Here is a 20,427-nt window from a genome sequence, read left to right on the forward strand (position 1 = left end):
CCTGTTACACAGGTGAGTTCAGAGTGAGCAGGGATCTCTCTCATGATTAACTGAAGAGATCAATATGCAGGGTGATTCGTCTGAAAGAAATGGTGAACATGTCCAAGCATTTTACTGGAGTTCAGGAAGGGGACGTGGTAGATCCTATTCGAGAGGCTGTGGTATGGGACGTGCTGGCGATAACCAGCAAAACACGTTCAATCAACAGTTTGGTGAAATGCAGGTTTTTGGAGGGAGAGGAAACTTTAGAGGCAGGGGGAGCTCTAGAGGAAGAGGTGGATGGCAGAATAGAGGTTCTGGCAATTCTGCTATTGTTTGCCATTATTATGGCAAAACAGGCCATATTGTAGCCCATTGCTATGAAAAGAAGGATGATATTTGCAGTGGTAAATTGCAGCAAGGAAACTATGCATCGTCTTCACGACAAACACCCAAATTCACACATTGGAAAGGTTCCCTTGTCCTTGTATGATGGCCAGACAAAGAGTCTGACATATGTATTATATGTGCCATCAATTACAAAGAATCTAGTATCTGTTGGCCAAATGGTAGAGCAGGGGTTGCAGGTCCGATTCAATGCAAAAGGTTGTTTTGTAGAAGACTTTAATGATAAGTGGAGGTTGGTCACAAAAGGAAGTAGAGTTGGCTGAATGTTCACTTTGGATGCTGGAATTCCTGCAATGGATGCTGCTATGTATGCTAAAGGAAAAGGAGTAGTTGCAGATATTGAAATATGGCATAAATGTATTGGACATGCAAATGTGCAAAGGCTGAAATTAATGCAGTCTAGAAAAGTGGTTACAGGGTTGCCTTCATTTAGAGTTGCAAAATTGCATAAAGTCTGTGAAGCATGCCAGTTTGGTAAGCAGGCAAGACAACCCTTCACGCATGGCAGAGAAGTGAGTAGAAAAATACTTGATGTAGTGCATATAGATGTTTGGGGGCCTACACAAAATGTATCTCTTGGTGGCAGTAACATTTATTGATGACTGTTCAAGGAAGTTATGGGTATATTTCATGAAGGAAAATAGTGATGTGTTCGAGCATTTCAAATCTTTTAAAGCAGCTGTTGAAACAAAAACAGGCTTAAAAGTAAAGTGCTTGAGATTAGATGGAGGGGGAGAGTACTTCTCTAATGAGTTCAGTGGCTTCTTGAGGACTCATGGAATAAAAAGGCAATTTACTTGCAGGTATACCCCATAGCAAAATGGTGTTACAGAAAGAAAAAATAGGCATATTGCAGAAGTTGCACGGGCATTAATGGCTGAAAAGAATATGCCCAAACATTTTTGGTTTGAGGCTGTCCATACCGCTGTTTACATTATGAACAGAACTCCCACAGCTGCAGTTCATGGGATGATTCCTGAAGAATGCTTTACTGGCAAGAAGCCTGATGCATCGCACTTGAAGGTATTTGGATGTGTTGCATACGTTCATGTGCCAGATGAGCTTCGAAAGAAGCTTGATCCAAAGGCAAAAAAATGTGTTTTTATTGGATACTCTTTAGAGCAGAAAGGGTATCGCTGTTATAACCCTATTACACAGGTGAGTTCAGAGTGAGCAGGGATCTCTCTCATGATTAACTGAAGAGATCAATATGCAGGGTGATTCGTCTGAAAGAAATGGTGAACATGTCCAAGCATTTTACTGGAGTTCAGGAAGGGGACGTGGTAGATCCTATTCGAGAGGCTGTGGTATGGGACGTGCTAGCGATAACCAGCAAAACACGTTCAATCAACAGTTTGGTGAAATGCAGGTTTTTGGAGGGAGAGGAAACTTTAGAGGCAGGGGGAGCTCTAGAGGAAGAGGTGGATGGCAGAATAGAGGTTCTGGCAATTCTGCTATTGTTTGCCATTATTATGGCAAAACAGGCCATATTGTAGCCCATTGCTATGCAAAGAAGGATGATATTTGCAGTGGTAAATTGCAGCAAGGAAACTATGCATCGTCTTCACGACAAAATGAAGACAAAAATGAGTGTCTGTTTGTTATGCAGCATATGATGAATGCAGTTACAAGAAAGGGGACACATGATGATGTATAGTATGTCGATTCAGGTGCATCTAATCATATGACCAGTCATGTTGAATGGTTTGGAGAGATGTAGGAGTTACAAAACCCAGGTTATGTGCAGACGGGTGATGATTCATGCCACCCAATTTCACACATTGGAAAGGTTCCCTTGTCCTTGTATGATGGCCAGACAAAGAGTCTGACGTATGTATTATATGTGCCATCAATTACAAAGAATCTAGTATCTGTTGGCCAAATGGTAGAGCAGGGGTTGCAGGTCCGATTCAATGCAAAAGGTTGTTTTGTAGAAGACTTTAATGATAAGTGGAGGTTGGTCACAAAAGGAAGTAGAGTTGGCGGAATGTTCCCTTTGGATGCTGGAATTCCTGCAATGGATGCTGCTATGTATGCTAAAGGAAAAGGAGTAGTTGCAGATATTGAAATATGGCATCAATGTGTTGGACATGCAACTGTGCAAAGGCTGAAATTAATGCAGTCTAGAGGATTGGTTACAGGGTTGCCTTCATTTAGAGTTGCAAAATTGCATAAAGTCTGTGAAGCATGCCAGTTTGGTAAGCAGGCAAGACAACCCTTCACACATGGCAGAGAAGTGAGTAGAAAAATACTTGATGTAGTGCATATAGGTGTTTGGGGGCCTACACAAAATGTATCTCTTGGTGGCAGTAACATTTATTGATGACTGTTCAAGGAAGTTATGGGTATACTTCATGAAGGAAAAAAGTGATGTGTTTGAGCATTTCAAATCTTTTAAGGCAGCTGTTGAAACAAAAACGGGCTTAAAAGTAAAGTGCTTGAGATTAAATGGAGGGGGAGAGTACTTCTCTAATGAGTTCAGTGGCTTCTTGAGAACTCATGGAATAAAAAGGCAATTTACTTGCAGGTATACCCCATAGCGAAATGGTGTTACAGAAAGAAAAAACAGGCATATTGCAGAAGTTGCACGGGCATTAATGGCTGAAAAGAATATGCCCAAACATTTTTGGTTTGAGGCTGTCCATACCGCTGTTTACATTATGAACAGAACTCCCACAGCTGCAGTTCATGGGATGATTCCTGAAGAATACTTTACTGGCAAGAAGCCTGATGCATCGCACTTGAAGGTATTTGGATGTGTTGCATACGTTCATGTGCCAGATGAGCTACGAAAGAAGCTTGATCCAAAGGCAGAAAAATATGTTTTTATTGGATACTCTTTAGAGCAGAAAGGGTATCGCTGTTATAACCCTGTCACACAGGTGAGTTCAGAGTGAGCAGGGATCTCTCTCATGATTAACTGAAGAGATCAATATGCAGGGTGATTCGTCTGAAAGAAATGGTGAACATGTCCAAGCATTTTACTGGAGTTCAGGAAGGGGACGTGGTAGATCCTATTCGAGAGGCTGTGGTATGGGACGTGCTGGCGATAACCAGCAAAACAGGTTCAATCAACAGTTTGGTGAAATGCAGGCTTTTGGAGGGAGAGGAAACTTTAGAGGCAGGGGAAGCTCTAGAGGAAGAGGTGGATGGCAGAATAGAGGTTCTGGCAATTCTGCTATTGTTTGCCATTATTATGGCAAAACAGGCCATATTGTAGCCCATTGCTATGCAAAGAAGGATGATATTTGCAGTGGTAAATTGCAGCAAGGAAACTATGCATCGTCTTCACGACAAAATGAAGACAAAAATGAGCGTCTGTTTGTTATGCAGCATATGATGAATGCAGTTACAAGAAAGGGGACACATGATGATGTATAGTATGTCGATTCAAGTGCATCTAATCATATGACCAGTCATGTTGAATGGTTTGGAGAGATGTAGGAGTTACAATACCCAGGTTATGTGCAGACGGGTGATGATTCATGCCACCCAATTTCACACATTGGAAAGGTTCCCTTGTCCTTGTATGATGGCCAGACAAAGAGTCTGACGTATGTATTATATGTGCCATCAATTACAAAGAATCTAGTATCTGTTGGCCAAATGGTAGAGCAGGGGTTGCAGGTCCGATTCAATGCAAAAGGTTGTTTTGTAGAAGACTTTAATGATAAGCGGAGGTTGGTCACAAAAGGAAGTAGAGTTGGCCGAATGTTCACTTTGGATGCTGGAATTCCTGCAATGGATGCTGCTATGTATGCTAAAGGAAAAGGAGTAGTTGCAGATATTGAAATATGGCATAAATGTGTTGGACATGCAAATGTGCAAAGGCTGGAATTAATGCAGTCTAGAAAAGTGGTTACAGGGTTGCCTTCATTTAGAGTTGCAAAATTGCATAAAGTCTGTGAAGCATGCCAGTTTGGTAAGCAGGCAAGACAACCCTTCACGCATGGCAGAGAAGTGAGTAGAAAAATACTTGATGTAGTGCATATAGGTGTTTGGGGGCCTACACAAAATGTATCTCTTGGTGGCAGTAACATTTATTGATGACTGTTCAAGAAAGTTATGGGTATACTTCATGAAGGAAAAAAGTGATGTGTTTGAGCATTTTAAATCTTTTAAGGCAGCTGTTGAAACAAAAACAGGCTTAAAAGTAAAGTGCTTGAGATTAGATGGAGGGGGAGAGTACTTCTCTAATGAGTTCAGTGGCTTCTTGAGGACTCATGGGATAAAAAGGCAATTTACTTGCAGGTATACCCCATAGCAAAATGGTGTTACAGAAAGAAAAAACAGGCATATTGCAGAAGTTGCACGGGCATTAATGGCTGAAAAGAATATGCCCAAACATTTTTGGTTTGAGGCTGTCCATACCGCTGTTTACATTATGAACAGAACTCCCACAGCTGCAGTTCATGGGATGATTCCTGAAGAATGCTTTACTGGCAAGAAACCTGATGCATCGCACTTGAAGGTATTTGGATGTGTTGCATACGTTCATGTGCCAGATGAGCTACGAAAGAAGCTTGATCCAAAGGCAAAAAAATGTGTTTTTATTGGATACTCTTTAGAGCAGAAAGGGTATCGCTGTTATAACCCTGTTACACAGGTGAGTTCAGAGTGAGCAGGGATCTCTCTCATGATTAACTGAAGAGATCAATATGCAGGGTGATTCGTCTGAAAGAAATGGTGAACATGTCCAAGCATTTTACTGGAGTTCAGGAAGGGGACGTGGTAGATCCTATTCGAGAGGCTGTGGTATGGGACGTGCTGGCGATAACCAGCAAAACACGTTCAATCAACAGTTTGGTGAAATGCAGGTTTTTGGAGGGAGAGGAAACTTTAGAGGCAGGGGGAGCTCTAGAGGAAGAGGTGGATGGCAGAATAGAGGTTCTGGCAATTCTGCTATTGTTTGCCATTATTATGGCAAAACAGGCCATATTGTAGCCCATTGCTATGCAAAGAAGGATGATATTTGCAGTGGTAAATTGCAGCAAGGAAACTATGCATCGTCTTCACGACAAAATGAAGACAAAAATGAGCGTCTGTTTGTTATGCAGCATATGATGAATGCAGTTACAAGAAAGGGGACACATGATGATGTATAGTATGTCGATTCAGGTGCATCTAATCATATGACCAGTCATGTTGAATGGTTTGGAGAGATGTAGGAGTTACAAAACCCAGGTTATGTGCAGACGGGTGATGATTCATGCCACCCAATTTCACACATTGGAAAGGTTCCCTTGTCCTTGTATGATGGCCAGACAAAGAGTCTGACGTATGTATTATATGTGCCATCAATTACAAAGAATCTAGTATCTGCTGGCCAAATGGTAGAGCAGGGGTTGCAGGTCCGATTCAATGCAAAAGGTTGTTTTGTAGAAGACTTTAATGATAAGTGGAGGTTGGTCACAAAAGGAAGTAGAGTTGGCGGAATGTTCCCTTTGGATGCTGGAATTCCTGCAATGGATGCTGCTATGTATGCTAAAGGAAAAGGAGTAGTTGCAGATATTGAAATATGGCATGAATGTGTTGGACATGCAACTGTGCAAAGGCTGAAATTAATGCAGTCTAGAGTATTGGTTACAGGGTTGCCTTCATTTAGAGTTGCAAAATTGCATAAAGTCTGTGAAGCATGCCAGTTTGGTAAGCAGGCAAGACAACCCTTCACACATGGCAGAGAAGTGAGTAGAAAAATACTTGATGTAGTGCATATAGGTGTTTGGGGGCCTACACAAAATGTATCTCTTGGTGGCAGTAACATTTATTGATGACTGTTCAAGGAAGTTATGGGTATACTTCATGAAGGAAAAAAGTGATGTGTTTGAGCATTTCAAATCTTTTAAGGCAGCTGTTGAAACAAAAACGGGCTTAAAAGTAAAGTGCTTGAGATTAAATGGAGGGGGAGAGTACTTCTCTAATGAGTTCAGTGGCTTCTTGAGAACTCATGGAATAAAAAGGCAATTTACTTGCAGGTATACCCCATAGCGAAATGGTGTTACAGAAAGAAAAAACAGGCATATTGCAGAAGTTGCACGGGCATTAATGGCTGAAAAGAATATGCCCAAACATTTTTGGTTTGAGGCTGTCCATACCGCTGTTTACATTATGAACAGAACTCCCACAGCTGCAGTTCATGGGATGATTCCTGAAGAATACTTTACTGGCAAGAAGCCTGATGCATCGCACTTGAAGGTATTTGGATGTGTTGCATACGTTCATGTGCCAGATGAGCTACGAAAGAAGCTTGATCCAAAGGCAGAAAAATATGTTTTTATTGGATACTCTTTAGAGCAGAAAGGGTATCGCTGTTATAACCCTGTCACACAGGTGAGTTCAGAGTGAGCAGGGATCTCTCTCATGATTAACTGAAGAGATCAATATGCAGGGTGATTCGTCTGAAAGAAATGGTGAACATGTCCAAGCATTTTACTCAACAGGCATATTGCAGAAGTTGCACGGGCATTAATGGCTGAAAAGAATATGCCCAAACATTTTTGGTTTGAGGCTGTCCATACCGCTGTTTACATTATGAACAGAACTCCCACAGCTGCAGTTCATGGGATGATTCCTGAAGAATGCTTTACTGGCAAGAAGCCTGATGTATCGCACTTGAAGGTATTTGGATGTGTTGCATACGTTCATGTGCAAGATGAGCTATGAAAGAAGCTTGATCCAAAGGCAGAAAAATGTGTTTTTATTGGATACTCTTTAGAGCAGAAAGGGTATCGCTGTTATAACCCTGTCACACAGGTGAGTTCAGAGTGAGCAGGGATATCATAGGATGTGGACCAGAAACATCCTGAAGATAAACAAGACAGCTATGTGCAGAAAGATAAATAAGAATCACGGAGTCTTAGTGGACGAGAAACATCATATGGTACTACACCTACAGCGAGCCCTTGGTCTAGGTGACTAAGGAGTAGCCCCACATCTTCAGGTGGATCTATAAGTGTTGCAGGGAAGGACAAATAAAAGAAGAAAGTGCTGGATGGTAATGATGCATCTACTAGTCATTTGGGATTGGATGGAGATTCTAGTGGTTCAGAGAGCTTGGTATTCCTTCTGTCAGGACACAAGGTGTACAGAGAGCTCATAGTAATGTAAAGGCTCCATTGAGTGATCCAGTGGTACGGAGGCTAGCAGGGTCAGATACCCTGTTAAAAGATTTGGTTTTGAAGGTTATGCAGCTCACCGTTATGCTTATATGGTGAAACTAGCTGAGGATGTTGAGCCCACTTGTTTTGAGGATGCTATTGGTCATGCTCATTGGGATGCATCAATGGATGAGGAGATGGCTGCATTAGAAGCCAACAAGACTTGGGATTTGGTACCCTTGCCTAAGGGTAAGAAAGCTATTGGTTGTAAGTGGGTTTACAAAGTCAAGCATTATACAGATGGTTTCTTTAGCAAGTATAAGGCTAGACTAGTTACAAAAGGCTATGCTCAAACATATGGCATAGATTATGAAGAGACATTCAGTCCAGTTGCTAGGATGGCAACCATTAGATGTGTGATTGCCTTGGCAGTAGCCAAAGGTTGGAGTTTGTAGCAAATGGATGTTAAGAATGCCTTCTTGCATGGTGAATTGCAAGAAGAAGTGTATATGGAGCAGCCAGTAGGTTATGAGGATTTAGAGCATCCTACATATGTGTGCAGGTTAAAGAAGGCGCTCTATGGGCTCAAGCAAGCACCTAGAGCATGTTTTGACAAGATTGGAGAGTATATTGTCAATATTGGATTTTGTATTTCTGATGTTGATCACTCACTTTATATGAGAAAGGGAGATGCAGGTTTTGTCATCATAGTCATCTATGTGGATGACTTGATTATTACAGGTGACAGTGACAATGGGATTGCTGAAGTTAAGGACTTCTTGAAGAAGAAGTTTGAGATGAAAGATTTGGGTGAGCTGAGGTACTTTCTTGGTATTGAGGTGATCAGATGTGATGATGATATATGGCTATCCCAAAGGCAGTATGGCTTGGATATGTTATCCAAGTATGGTATGACAGCATGTAAGCCTCTTTCAGTACCACTGGAGCAAAATGTGAAGTTGAGTGCTGATGTTGGGGATGAGATAGAAGACCCTACTATGTTCAAGAGGATAGTAGGGAGTTTGATTTACATGACTATCACAAGGCCAGAATTGAGCTATGTTGTTGGCCTTGTTAGTCAGTTTATGCAGATGCCTAGAAAGCCTCATTTGGATGCAGTTAGACGTATATTGAGATATGTGAAGTCCACTTTACATTATGGATTTTTTTATAAGGCAGGTAAGGATGTACAAGTCTTTGGATACACAGATGCAGATTGGGCTGGTAGCATGTCAGATAGAAGATCTACAAGTGGATTCATATTTTCCCTTGGTAGTGCAGCAGTTACATGGAGCAGCAAAAAGCAACCTACATTTGCTTTATCGAGTACGGAGGCTGAGTATAGAGGTGCTGCTATGGCAGCATGTGAGGTGGTATGGCTGCAAAAGTTATTAGGTAATTTGGATGTGCAGGGAGATGGTCCAGTTGTCATTCATTGTGACAACATGAGTAGCATACAGCTAGCTAGGAATCCAGTGTTCCATGCTAGGACAAAACACATTGAGGTGCACTACCACTTTGTGAGAGAGAAGGTACTTGCAGGAGAAATTGACTTGGTATATGTCAACACACAGGATCAGATAGCTGACATTTTCACAAAGGCATTGGGTGCAGAGAAGCTTTGAAAGTTCCGAAGCTTACTTGGAGTTGCAGAGATAGAGTTGAGCTTGAGGGGGAGTGTTGAGATGGCAAGCTCAACACGTGTAGACATTGATGATGGACCGCCTGGCTAGATGGGTCCGCACGTCTACACTTAGCACATTGGTGGTCATTATGATACTCACATGGCCACTGGCTTATCACTTATTATATTTAGTTTGTTACACCTACCTACAGCTGGCAAAGACATAGCGCCAGTCGATTAGTGTAGTCGATTATGCATTGTTTGACTTAGTAGGCCACTTTCCTTTATGTTGTATCTTATCTATACTTTGTGTACATTGTATAGTGTGTGGAAGAAGAAGAAAAAATTAGTAAGAAAACGTTTTGGCCTCCATCTCTTTTCTTGTGTTCTTGAGTGAACTTCCTCTTGTGTATACATTGTGTGTTTGGCGCAGCAGCTCAAGCAAGTCCCCCCACCATGCGATTCTTGACACAATATTGAGAAACTGGATGGGACCAATTATAGCTATTAGAAGACCCAGATATGGTAGGTTTTAGTGTAAAATTTATAGGTTAGACCACTCAAAAAATGGAGGTGCCAAACTTGAAAACATTGTAGTCGAGTATTGGGATAAACTGGATGAGATATCTAAGTCCATGATCATTTTATCACTCTCTAAAGTAGGTTCACTACAATGTTATAATTGGGAATCAGACTATATATGAGCTTTAGACACAGATTAACCCCTAAACTATAATTGTTTTGAGTCTTGTGATCATCATTGAAATGGCACGTAGACACATAGTAAGCATAAGAAGTCTTGTACGAAGTGTATGGGTGAGCCTTTGGCTCTTATTAATTCTCATGTATGTGGTTTCATGGCTTGTCAGTCACTAGGTAGTGCAAAGTACTTTGTCATATTCATTGATGATTACTTACATAAGGTCTAGGTTTACCCTATTAAGTAGAAATCAGATGTCTTGTCTACCTTTTAGCCTTGGTTTGCTCTTGTTGAGAATCAATCTAGGTGTAGACTGAAATGCCTAACAATAGATAATGGGGGTGAGTATGTCTCAAAGCTTTTGAGCAGTTTTGCGATGAGCGGGGTATTAAGCGTCAATTGACCACTCCCTACACTCTCCCTAGAATGGTATTACTGAATGCATAAATAGGACGATTCAGGAGTGAATTTGTAGTATGCTTAGCTAGGGAGGCTTATTACGATAGTACTTTTGGATTGAGGTAGTTACTATTGCCATTCACTTGATTAGCCAATCCCCTTGCACTGCTATTGATTGCTAGGTTGCAGAGAAGGTTTGGATTGGGAAACTCTATCATATGCTCATTTGCACATCTTTGGTTGTGAGGCATTCTACAATGTTCCCAAGGACAAGCATAATAAGCTAGATCCTAAGTCCATGAAATCCATCTTTCTTGGTTATGGGAATGTAGGTGAGATGGGCCATCATGTATGGAATCCGCACGCTCGCAAGGTTACCCATAGCCATGATGTCATTTTCTATTAGGAAAAGATGCATAAGTAGCCTGAGCAAGTGGTTGAGGTACATAGGGTGATATTTTAGGAGGAGCCTTTTGCTCTTGTACAACCAATTACACAGCCTGCAACTATTGATGCTAGAGTGTCCCAAGGCACACCCGCCTGTTGTGTAAGATCAACTTGCTTTGAGATGCTCAACTAGAGCTAGATGTTCGCTTGAGCACTTTACGCCCTCCATGGATTATGTTACGGTGACAGATGTAGGTGAGCCTCTCTCTTATGATGAGGCCATGCACAAAGATGATAGTCACTCATGGGACATGGCTATGTAGTTGGAGTTTGACTCCTTACAACTTCCCATATGTGGGATTTGGTTCCTTTGCTTAATGGCAGGAAGGCATTGCCATGGAAGTGGATACACAAGCTGAAATGTATTCTTGGATGCCCTAAGCCCATTTAAAAGGCTAGATTGATAGCTAAGGGTTTCAAGCATGAATATGGTGTTGACTTTGATGAATTTTTTCTCCTATGGTCAAAATGACGACCCTATGCTTGATACTAGTATTGGTTGCTTAGCTAGATGTGGATCTTTATCACATGGATGTAAATACTGCTTTTTTACATGGGGACTTGCATGATGAAATCTATATGCAACACCGTAAGGGCTTTGAAGAAAAAGGCAAGGACCACCTAGTGTACAAGTTGAGAAAGAGCCTTTATGGCCTTAAGTAAGCACCTAGGGAATAGTACCCCAAATTTGATTCTTTTATGTATTCTCAGGGATATAGGTGTAGTGCTATGGATCCGTGTTTATATAGGAAGAAAGCTTAGGATGGTAGCCTTATGATTTCGCTACTCTATGTGGATGATATGCTTATTGCTGGGAGCTCTCATGATGAGTCGAGTGCCTTGAAAACTCAGCTTAAGAAAAGCTTTGAGATGAAGGACATGGGACATACCTCACATACTTTTGGGATGCGCATCTTGTGTGATTGCTCTAAGGGACTCCTCTCTTTGTCACAAAAGAAGTATATCCAAAAAGTCCTTGAGTGATTTCATATGTAGGATGGCAAGTCTATTGGATGTCCTCTACCTTCTCATGTGAAAGTTAGTCAAGCCAAATGTTCACAGTATGATGAGCAGAAGACCGAGATGGCCAAGATCCCTTATACATCCGCCATGGGTTGTTTGATATATGCCATGATAGCCACTCGTCTTGACATAACATTTGCAATGGGAGTTGTGGCATGCTATATGTCTATACCTGGCAGAAAGCATTGGGATGCCATCAAGGATATTATGAGGTACTTAAAGAGCACAATAATTATGTGCATATGCTATAATGGCTAGGATATAGGAGTTATGGGGTACACTAACTTTGATTATGTAGGACATGTAGATAGTAGGAAGTCCACCTATGGCTATGTCTTCATCTTTGCTGGAGGTGGTGTTTCTTGGATATCCAGGGTGTAGCAATGCACGACCCTCTCTACTATCGAGGCCCAGTGTGTTGTATCTATTGAGGCTTGTAAGGAGCCTCTCTAGTTAGAGGCTATCATACCTTGGTATTACTGATGTGTCCCCTACATTGCATTCGAATTCTATGAGTGCTATCCAGGTAGCTAAGAATTCAATATTCCATGTGAAGACAAAACACATTGAGGTACGCTACTACTTCACTAGAGAGGTTATCGAGGATAGGTTTGTTGACCTTGTTAAGATCTCAATTGACCAAAATCTTGCATATCTGCTCGTCTCTCAACGGAGCATTTTGCCTTCCTTAGGAAATTGATGGGCGTTGGAGGAGATGATGTTTTTCCTCATCCTGTAGTACTTATGTACATTTGTACTTTGTCACTTTTTTTCTTATTCTCTCCTCACGAGGGACACATTCACCTTTAAGTGGGAGGTTGTTGAGGGGTAAAGGCATCTGTGCCTAGCCGCTCGTGTATTACTACTTTGACAATACCTGCACACCTATACACTACAGGTGCCCTACATTGCATTCGAATTCTATGAGTGCTATCCAGTTAGCTAAGAATTCAATATTCCATGTGAAGACAAAACACATTGAGGTACGCTACTACTTCACTAGAGAGGTTATTGAGGATAGGTTTGTTGACCTTGTTAAGATCTCAATTGACCAAAATCTTGAATATCTGCTCGTCTCTCAACGGAGCATTTTGCCTTCCTTAGGAAATTGATGGGCGTTGGAGGAGATGATGTTTTTCCTCATCCTGTAGTACTTATGTACATTTGTACTTTGTCACTTTTTTTCTTATTCTCTCCTCACGAGGGACACATTCACCTTTAAGTGGGAGGTTGTTGAGGGGTAAAGGCATCTGTGCCTAGCCGCTCGTGTATTACTACTTTGACAATACCTGCACACCTATACACTACAGGTGCCCTACATTGCATTCGAATTCTATGAGTGCTATCCAGTTAGCTAAGAATTCAATATTCCATGTGAAGACAAAACACATTGAGGTACGCTACTACTTCACTAGAGAGGTTATTGAGGATAGGTTTGTTGACCTTGTTAAGATCTCAATTGACCAAAATCTTGCATATCTGCTCGTCTCTCAACGGAGCGTTTTGCCTTCCTTAGGAAATTGATGGGCGTTGGAGGAGATGATGTTTTTCCTCATCCTGTAGTACTTATGTACATTTGTACTTTGTCACTTTTTTTCTTATTCTCTCCTCACGAGGGACACATTCACCTTTAAGTGGGAGGTTGTTGAGGGGTAAAGGCATCTGTGCCTAGCCGCTCGTGTATTACTACTTTGACAATACTTGCACACCTATACACTACAGGTGCCCTACATTGCATTCGAATTCTATGAGTGCTATCCAGTTAGCTAAGAATTCAATATTCCATGTGAAGACAAAACACATTGAGGTACGCTACTACTTCACTAGAGAGGTTATTGAGGATAGGTTTGTTGACCTTGTTAAGATCTCAATTGACCAAAATCTTGCATATCTGCTCGTTTCTCAACGGAGCGTTTTGCCTTCCTTAGGAAATTGATGGGCGTTGGAGGAGATGATGCTTTTCCTCATCCTGTAGTACTTATGTACATTTGTACTTTGTCACTTTTTTTCTTATTCTCTCCTCACGAGGGACACATTCACCTTTAAGTGGGAGGTTGTTGAGGGGTAAAGGCATCTGTGCCTAGCCGCTCGTGTATTACTACTTTGACAATACCTGCACACCTATACACTACAGGTGACGGGTACCTATCACTACCATTTCATTCTTTATTCTTTCAGTGACATTTGAGTAAAGGGAAGGTTAGTCACACATTGTGACTATTAGAGTTCTCACATCTTGTGTCTCTCTCTCTCTTGCTCTTGCTCCTTCCATCGTAGGTCTTGTGTCCGCTCACGTGCTTCCATTCCAGGATCACTTCCTTGACATATTATAAGTCCTCATGAAATCTCTAATATCTATTGTACTAAGAATAACTTTATCTTCAATTGATTCTGCCATCTTTTAGACTTTGAGATAGGTCTTTTACATCGGGTTCACCAAATGTCAGGGATTGGAAAAGTTTAGGCCTAAATCTGCTCTGGGGATGAAGGGAAAGAGAAGGCAAATAGAAGAAAGAAATACTGGAACAAGAACTCTTGAATATAGAGTAGAGCATAAGAAACAGATATATCCAATAAGAAATTGTATTACTCTTTTATACAATTGCAAAAGGATCAAGCGAAAGAGAAATCAAATGGAAGAAAGAAATGATGGAACAAGAACTCTTGAATACATTGTAGAACATAAGAAACATATAAATCCAACAAGAAACTATATTACTCTTTTATAAAATTGCAATAAATCCCTTCAAGTTGAGTGCATTACACCCAAGACAACAACTTAGGCAAACTCTATTTCAGATGATAGCTCAATACCACTTATATAGCTCGAAAAAAACTACAATATCAAGTACAAATACCATATTTATAACTGAAATACTCAAAAAATTCATAGTGGCATACCCAAATTCCATCTGTTATTTTAAAACTCGAGAGGCTACAAACATACTAAACGCAGTCTTTTTGTTAGCGCTGCTTCAAACTGTCGCAGCCTTCCTGCTTGACACAACGGTGTGAGGCCTTACTACATCGAAGCTTACTGAAGGATTCTTCTTCTTCCCACAAGCTTCGCGATTGGGAGAGTGAAAGCCCATGGTCAGAAGACTCGAGGTTTTTCTCACCCGTCCCATGTGATACGACTCAGAACATCAGCCCAGGAGCCGATGATGTTGGATGCGATTCCCAAATAGCCAACTTGGCTGATTGCTTGAGAGGTTAACAGGTTCAGGCCCATCAGACCCCATAAATTGCAGGATTTTCTATTAATGGAGCAACAAAACCTCGGGCATTATGAGAGCCCATGGAGTGTCCTGCTGCCAACACCTTTGGAGCAACTTGCCTCTAAGAATTAGGCTCTGAATTCCTGTATTTTAATATCTTGGACATTAATGTGTTTGCTTCCATGGCTTCAAGTAATGGCCCTCAGGACGGGTATCTCCACCATGTCCTGATGCTTCTATCCGTACAAGAAGCTAGCAAAGCAAGGAGATGCTCGGGTTTCTTCTGTAAAATGTTATTTTTTGCTTATATCATTGTTGCAGGTTCTGAGATTTTCCTTATCGCCACGATGCAACCAGAACACAAGCCTTCTCAGACATGACATGTGGATCTCCTCCCGAACATCGCTCCAGGTGCAAAAATGTAGCCCCTTTGTGCTTCTTGCATTGTACAACAGCTTTGAACTCTCTTCTTGCAATTTTCATCAATCACGAGCCTCTGTCTGTCATTTTTGGGGGTATGCCATTGTTTTTCTTGCAAATTTCGTGAATCATTAGCTTAGTCAGTCTTCTTTCGCAAATGTGTGCAGACTTTCACATCAATTATTAGCTTTATTTTTTCTGTATTATCTGCAAACTGAAAAACAGGGGATATCAAAGTCAATGGTTTCTGTTTCATAAGAAGCTTTTGACATTTACCCCTGTGGGAAAAGGGGCTTTTCTCCCTTGTTTTTCCTTACAGTGTCCAAAACATGAGCTTCTGTGAGGGAGGGTCTGCATACCTAGCTAGGTGTGGTCAGGTATAGGGGTGGGCCAGTAGCGCCCCTGTCACTATCTGCACCTAGCTAGCTATGTGGACCAACCCTGCACAGAAGCTCATGAGGTTGTTGTAATTCACAATTTGGGAATTAAAGTAGGAAGTTTTAAACCCCACCTATCTAGGTAGGTGGTCCCTCCTTTGTGGGGAGTGTAGTAGACGTTTGTTTGAAACTTGTGAATTTTTCTGGGGGACCAGGTCATCCGACATGTGGACTACCTCCTTTTAGATTTTTCTGTTGAAGGCTCCAGAAGGATCTGTGCAGAAAGACAGCTGAATGCACCACTTGAGGCTGTAGCTCCCTTGAAACAAAGGAAAATCAGATTTCATGACAGACTAATATTTCTTGGCTTGCAAGATTACATTAAGAAGAAAGATCTAATCCAAGGCCAGATATTGTACTCTCTAATAGTCTTAAGGGGGCAGGAATCGGACGGTGTCCTTGGAAGCTACCTCATCCGCCTTTTTGTTTCCTTCGACAAATTGCAGGAGGCAAATTATGTCTTTAGCAAATTGCATGATCCAAATGTGTATGCATGGAGTGAAATAATTCTAGTGAATAGCAAACATGGGCAGAGTGAAAGGGCTATCAGATTGTATGAAAAGATGTCCAGGACCTGCTCAAAAGTGGATAAATATGTCTTTGTGGCGGGTTTGAAAGCATGTGCAAGTGCAGGAGCTTTGACAGAAGGCAAATTGATTCTCACGCATGTTGTAGAAACTGGGATTGAGGCAGACATTTTTGTTCGCAGCATTGTTATTGACGTGTTTGTCAAGTGTGCATGCCTCGACGATGCCCGTTGTATTTTTGATAAGGCTGAGAATAAAGATGTGGTGATATGGAATGCAATGATTGCAGGTTATGCTCTTCACGGGCATTGCTGGGAGGCTGTAGAATTATTACAAAAGATGCAACAGAAAGGGCCAGCACCCAATGATAGAACTTGGACTGCAATACTCTCAGGTTATGCTCAGCATGGGAAAGGTCAGGATACATACCAATTTTTTGAGCAAATGTTGTATGAGGGAATTGAGCCAGGTGTTGTCACTTGGAATGCGATGATATCTGGCTATGCCCTGCAAGGAGAAGGGCAGCAGGCACTTCATTTTTTACATTGTATGATGAGGGAGGGTGGTAAGCCTAATAGAATCACATTGTTATGTAGCATCAAAGCATGTGCAAACATAGCAGATGCACGCTATGGAAAATTAGTTCACTTCCTGTTGATCGACACTGGGTTCGATACAGGCTTAGCTGTTGGAACCACTCTTATTGACATGTATGGAAAATGTGCATTCCTTGAAGAGGCACAAAAAGTATTTGAGGGTATATCAAACCCAGATGCAGCATCATATAATGCTTTAATTGCAGGCTATGCTTTGTATGGCCATGATTTGATTGCTCTTAAACTTTTTGAGAGGATGCAGAAACAGGGTATGATGCCAAATGATAGTACTGTTCTCAGCATTCTTAAAGTTTGCTCTTTTTCAGCTGCGCTCAATAAAGGCAAGCTTATCCATTCATTTATGATAGAAAGTGGTATTGATGCAGATGAATTTGCTGGAAGCAGCCTTATTGATATGTATGCAAGATGTGGGAGCCTAGAGGATGCATGTAGAGTTCTTCATAGTTCTTCAAACCCTAATTCTGTGAGCTGGAATGCATTGATTGCAGGGTATGTCCTTTATAGTGATTATCAAGAGGTTTGTCAGCAGTTGAAGAACATGCAGGCAAATGGTGTAGTTCCAGATGAGGTCACGTTTCTCTCTCTGATGGCTGCTTGCAGCTATTTAGGCCTAGTCAATGAAGGTTCATATTTATTGAATACAATGCTAGAATATTATGGAGTGTCACCAGAAAATGAGCATTATGGGTGCATGGTTGATCTTCTTGGTCATGCTGGACACCTGATTGAGGCAGAGGACCTTCTTTTTGCCATGCCATACAATCCAAATGTTGTGCCTTGGACATCTTTACTAAATAATTGTAGAATATACAACTATCTGGAGTTGGGTGAACGCTGTTTTGAAAATGTTGTTGCTATTGATGAAACCTGTGCTTCTGCTTATGCTCTCATGTCAATTATATATGCTGCATCTGGCATGTCGGATGATGCAGGGGTATTGAAGGAGATGAGAGAACAATCAAATGCATGGAAGAAACCTGGAAAAGCTTTTATTGAGGTTGACAATGAGGTGCATGGTTTTGTAGTTAGAGATGTTGTTCACCCGGAAAGCGATTCCCTTTATGAAAAACTCCAACTTCTGAGCCTGAGATTGAAGAAAGGAGGGTTTGTTTGTCACATTTGAATGCATTTGAAAGTAGCAAGCTCAGCTAAGAAAAATGTCACAAGTGCTTGCCTTGATAGATAAATTTATAATGAGAGAAGTAGAGGATGAACATGAGGAAGTACTATTACAAGGATCAAGGGAAGGAGGGAGGGAGAGCGAGTCTTCTTCTCGCTGACAGCTGAATCATATGATATGGTTAGTGTTGGCATGGGCACTGTTCTCAAGTATGTTGGGGATATTGATTATTTTAATTTAGGCTGCTGAGAAAGTAATAATGGTTTACCCTCATTTCTGGGCTTGAACAAAGCCATGGCAGGATTCAGCAATTTGCAAACCTCAAAAATTTCAGTGTTCCGACAGTATTAATGGCGTGGATGATGTGCTGGTTTATATTGGGTATAGAGGACCTGTTCGCCCCAGGTCTGGGGTGCTGAACCAAGAATCGATCCTGCTACAACAGCCTAGAATGAAAAAGGGACGCATGCTTTTGACCGTGACTCATGATTGGCCGTGAACTGATCTGCAGGTATCGGTTTTTAGCAAAATCTAATTTCAATTTAAAAAGGAAAAAGGAAAGCTGCCTTCACCCACCACGTCGATACTCTGATCATTCAATGCGTAATGTTCCGGTTATTTTTGACTGGGACCACCCAGGGCAATGCCCTCTCCAAATGTCCTATGGAGTTCCCATTTTGCAGACCTGTTGCAAACTCAGAAGCATGTGACCCTGCGAGGTTGTGAATAGGTTCCCAACCTGAGTGCGCACTGAGCCTTGTGTGAACAGGCCCAGAGAAGGGTAATATGTGCGATCTTGAAGGTTTAGTGTTATACACTGTTGTTACAGATTCCTTCAGGTGTGGCGTTCTAAAGATTCCTTATAAGAGCAAGATGTTTGTTTGGGCAGTTCTTAGGTCCAGAGAAGGGTAATATGTGCGATCTTGAAGGTTTAGTGTCATACACTCTTGTTACAGATTCCTTCAGCTTATGGGCTGCTTTTCTATGTCTTGCTTGGCTGCCAGGCATGCAGATATCTTTTTGAGGGTGTAGACATCCTTGCAAACAAGAGGGTCTCTAGCCATGGTCTGATGTTTGGATAGTTCCTTTGCAGTGTTTTATAGCACTATCTTGACTTGTTCCATTTTATGACATGGACTGAGCTTTGGTATAGTTTGCTAATTGGAATGCCTCTCTCTTTGGTTTCCCATCTGACATTCAAGGGTCTCTATAATGGCCCTTGGCTTTCATTATTTTGCCAAATAGCAAAGATGACTCCATGTTACATGCTTAACACAAGTCTTTGGATGTGTGATGGGAATGGAGACCAAGCAGGTTTTACAAAATTCATGTGACGACGTGGTACATATGCATGCTGATATGGAATGGGGGGACAAGGAATGGTAAATGCAAAGCATGGTAACAAGTGAGGTGATTCGGAGAGGCAGGGAATAGGACCAGGGGAGAATGGGCTATCAAAAAAGAGATGAATATATCTATTTCTCATACTTCTGAAGTAAAGACTTTGACAAGTATACAAAGACCTTCAAAAGCACCATTTGAATGACCATATTGCAATTGCAAGTGTGCAATTGGAAGGTGGTCCCTTTAGTCAGTGGGGTATGGAGCAGGAGGAGAATCATATAGGAGGGCATGCTTGAGAGCCTGCAGAGGCAGCAGGGGAGATGGCAGAGGAGATTGCAGCTGAGGCAGAGATGAGGATGCCTAATGGATAATATTGAAGGAGCCCATCCCCACTTGACAATTGCAACTTGCCAAGATTCAGGGCTCCCATTCTTTTGACATCAGATGTGTAATGGTCTGATTCAACGACTAATTGAAACTTCTTGAAGTAGAGTTCATCTATCCCGTGGCTAACAGTGAATGGGTTTCGCCCATTGTGGTAGTACCCAAGAAGTGTTGATGATGAGGATGCCGACGACGAAGAGGGTGATGATGTTGGTGATGACGACGTGGATGATGATGATGATGACGATGTTGATGACAACAATGATTAGGAGGGGGGAGGGGGTAGCCTTTACAGTGGCCATCGGCCGTCCCCCTTTTTATTAATTAGTGTTAGGTAGTTAGTTTTTTCTTAATGTTAGTTTATTTACATTGGTTAGTTTTAATCATTTAGTTAGTAACTAACTTACTAATTATCACTAACTTATCTAACTTACTTACTAACTTACTAGCTAACTTATCTAACTTATCTAACTTACTTAGGTTTTGGTCACTTCATGGCTGTGCTTTGATATTTTGCCTTTACAAGTAGTCATGGTATGTGCTATATTGGCTTTTTTTCACATGCAGTGCAAGCTTTAGCATATAGTTTACTTTTAGTTATCACATTTTGATTCTGTAGTGGTTCAAGAGAGCTAGTAAGAGACTATGTGATATGTGGTAAAAGTATCATGAAGATGATCCCA

General features: G+C 41.4%; 1 protein-coding gene across 1 annotated transcript; it reads left to right on the forward strand.

The window, feature by feature from the left end:
- The first annotated feature begins 14,610 nt into the window (after nucleotides 1-14,610).
- On the forward strand, nucleotides 14,611-20,098 carry LOC148026103 (pentatricopeptide repeat-containing protein At1g06140, mitochondrial-like). The gene is made up of 2 exons (XM_087693355.1): nucleotides 14,611-15,306; nucleotides 15,908-20,098. The coding sequence occupies exons 1-2, from the start codon at nucleotides 15,277-15,279 to the stop codon at nucleotides 18,017-18,019; spliced, it is 2,142 nt and encodes a 713-aa protein (XP_087549481.1). The 5' UTR covers nucleotides 14,611-15,276; the 3' UTR covers nucleotides 18,020-20,098.
- The last annotated feature ends 329 nt before the right edge of the window (nucleotides 20,099-20,427 follow it).

This window comes from Lygodium microphyllum, chromosome 14, assembly GCF_053477565.2.
Source record: "Lygodium microphyllum isolate KBCC chromosome 14, Lygodium_microphyllum_v1.1.10, whole genome shotgun sequence".
NCBI classification, from domain to species: domain Eukaryota; kingdom Viridiplantae; phylum Streptophyta; class Polypodiopsida; order Schizaeales; family Lygodiaceae; genus Lygodium; species Lygodium microphyllum.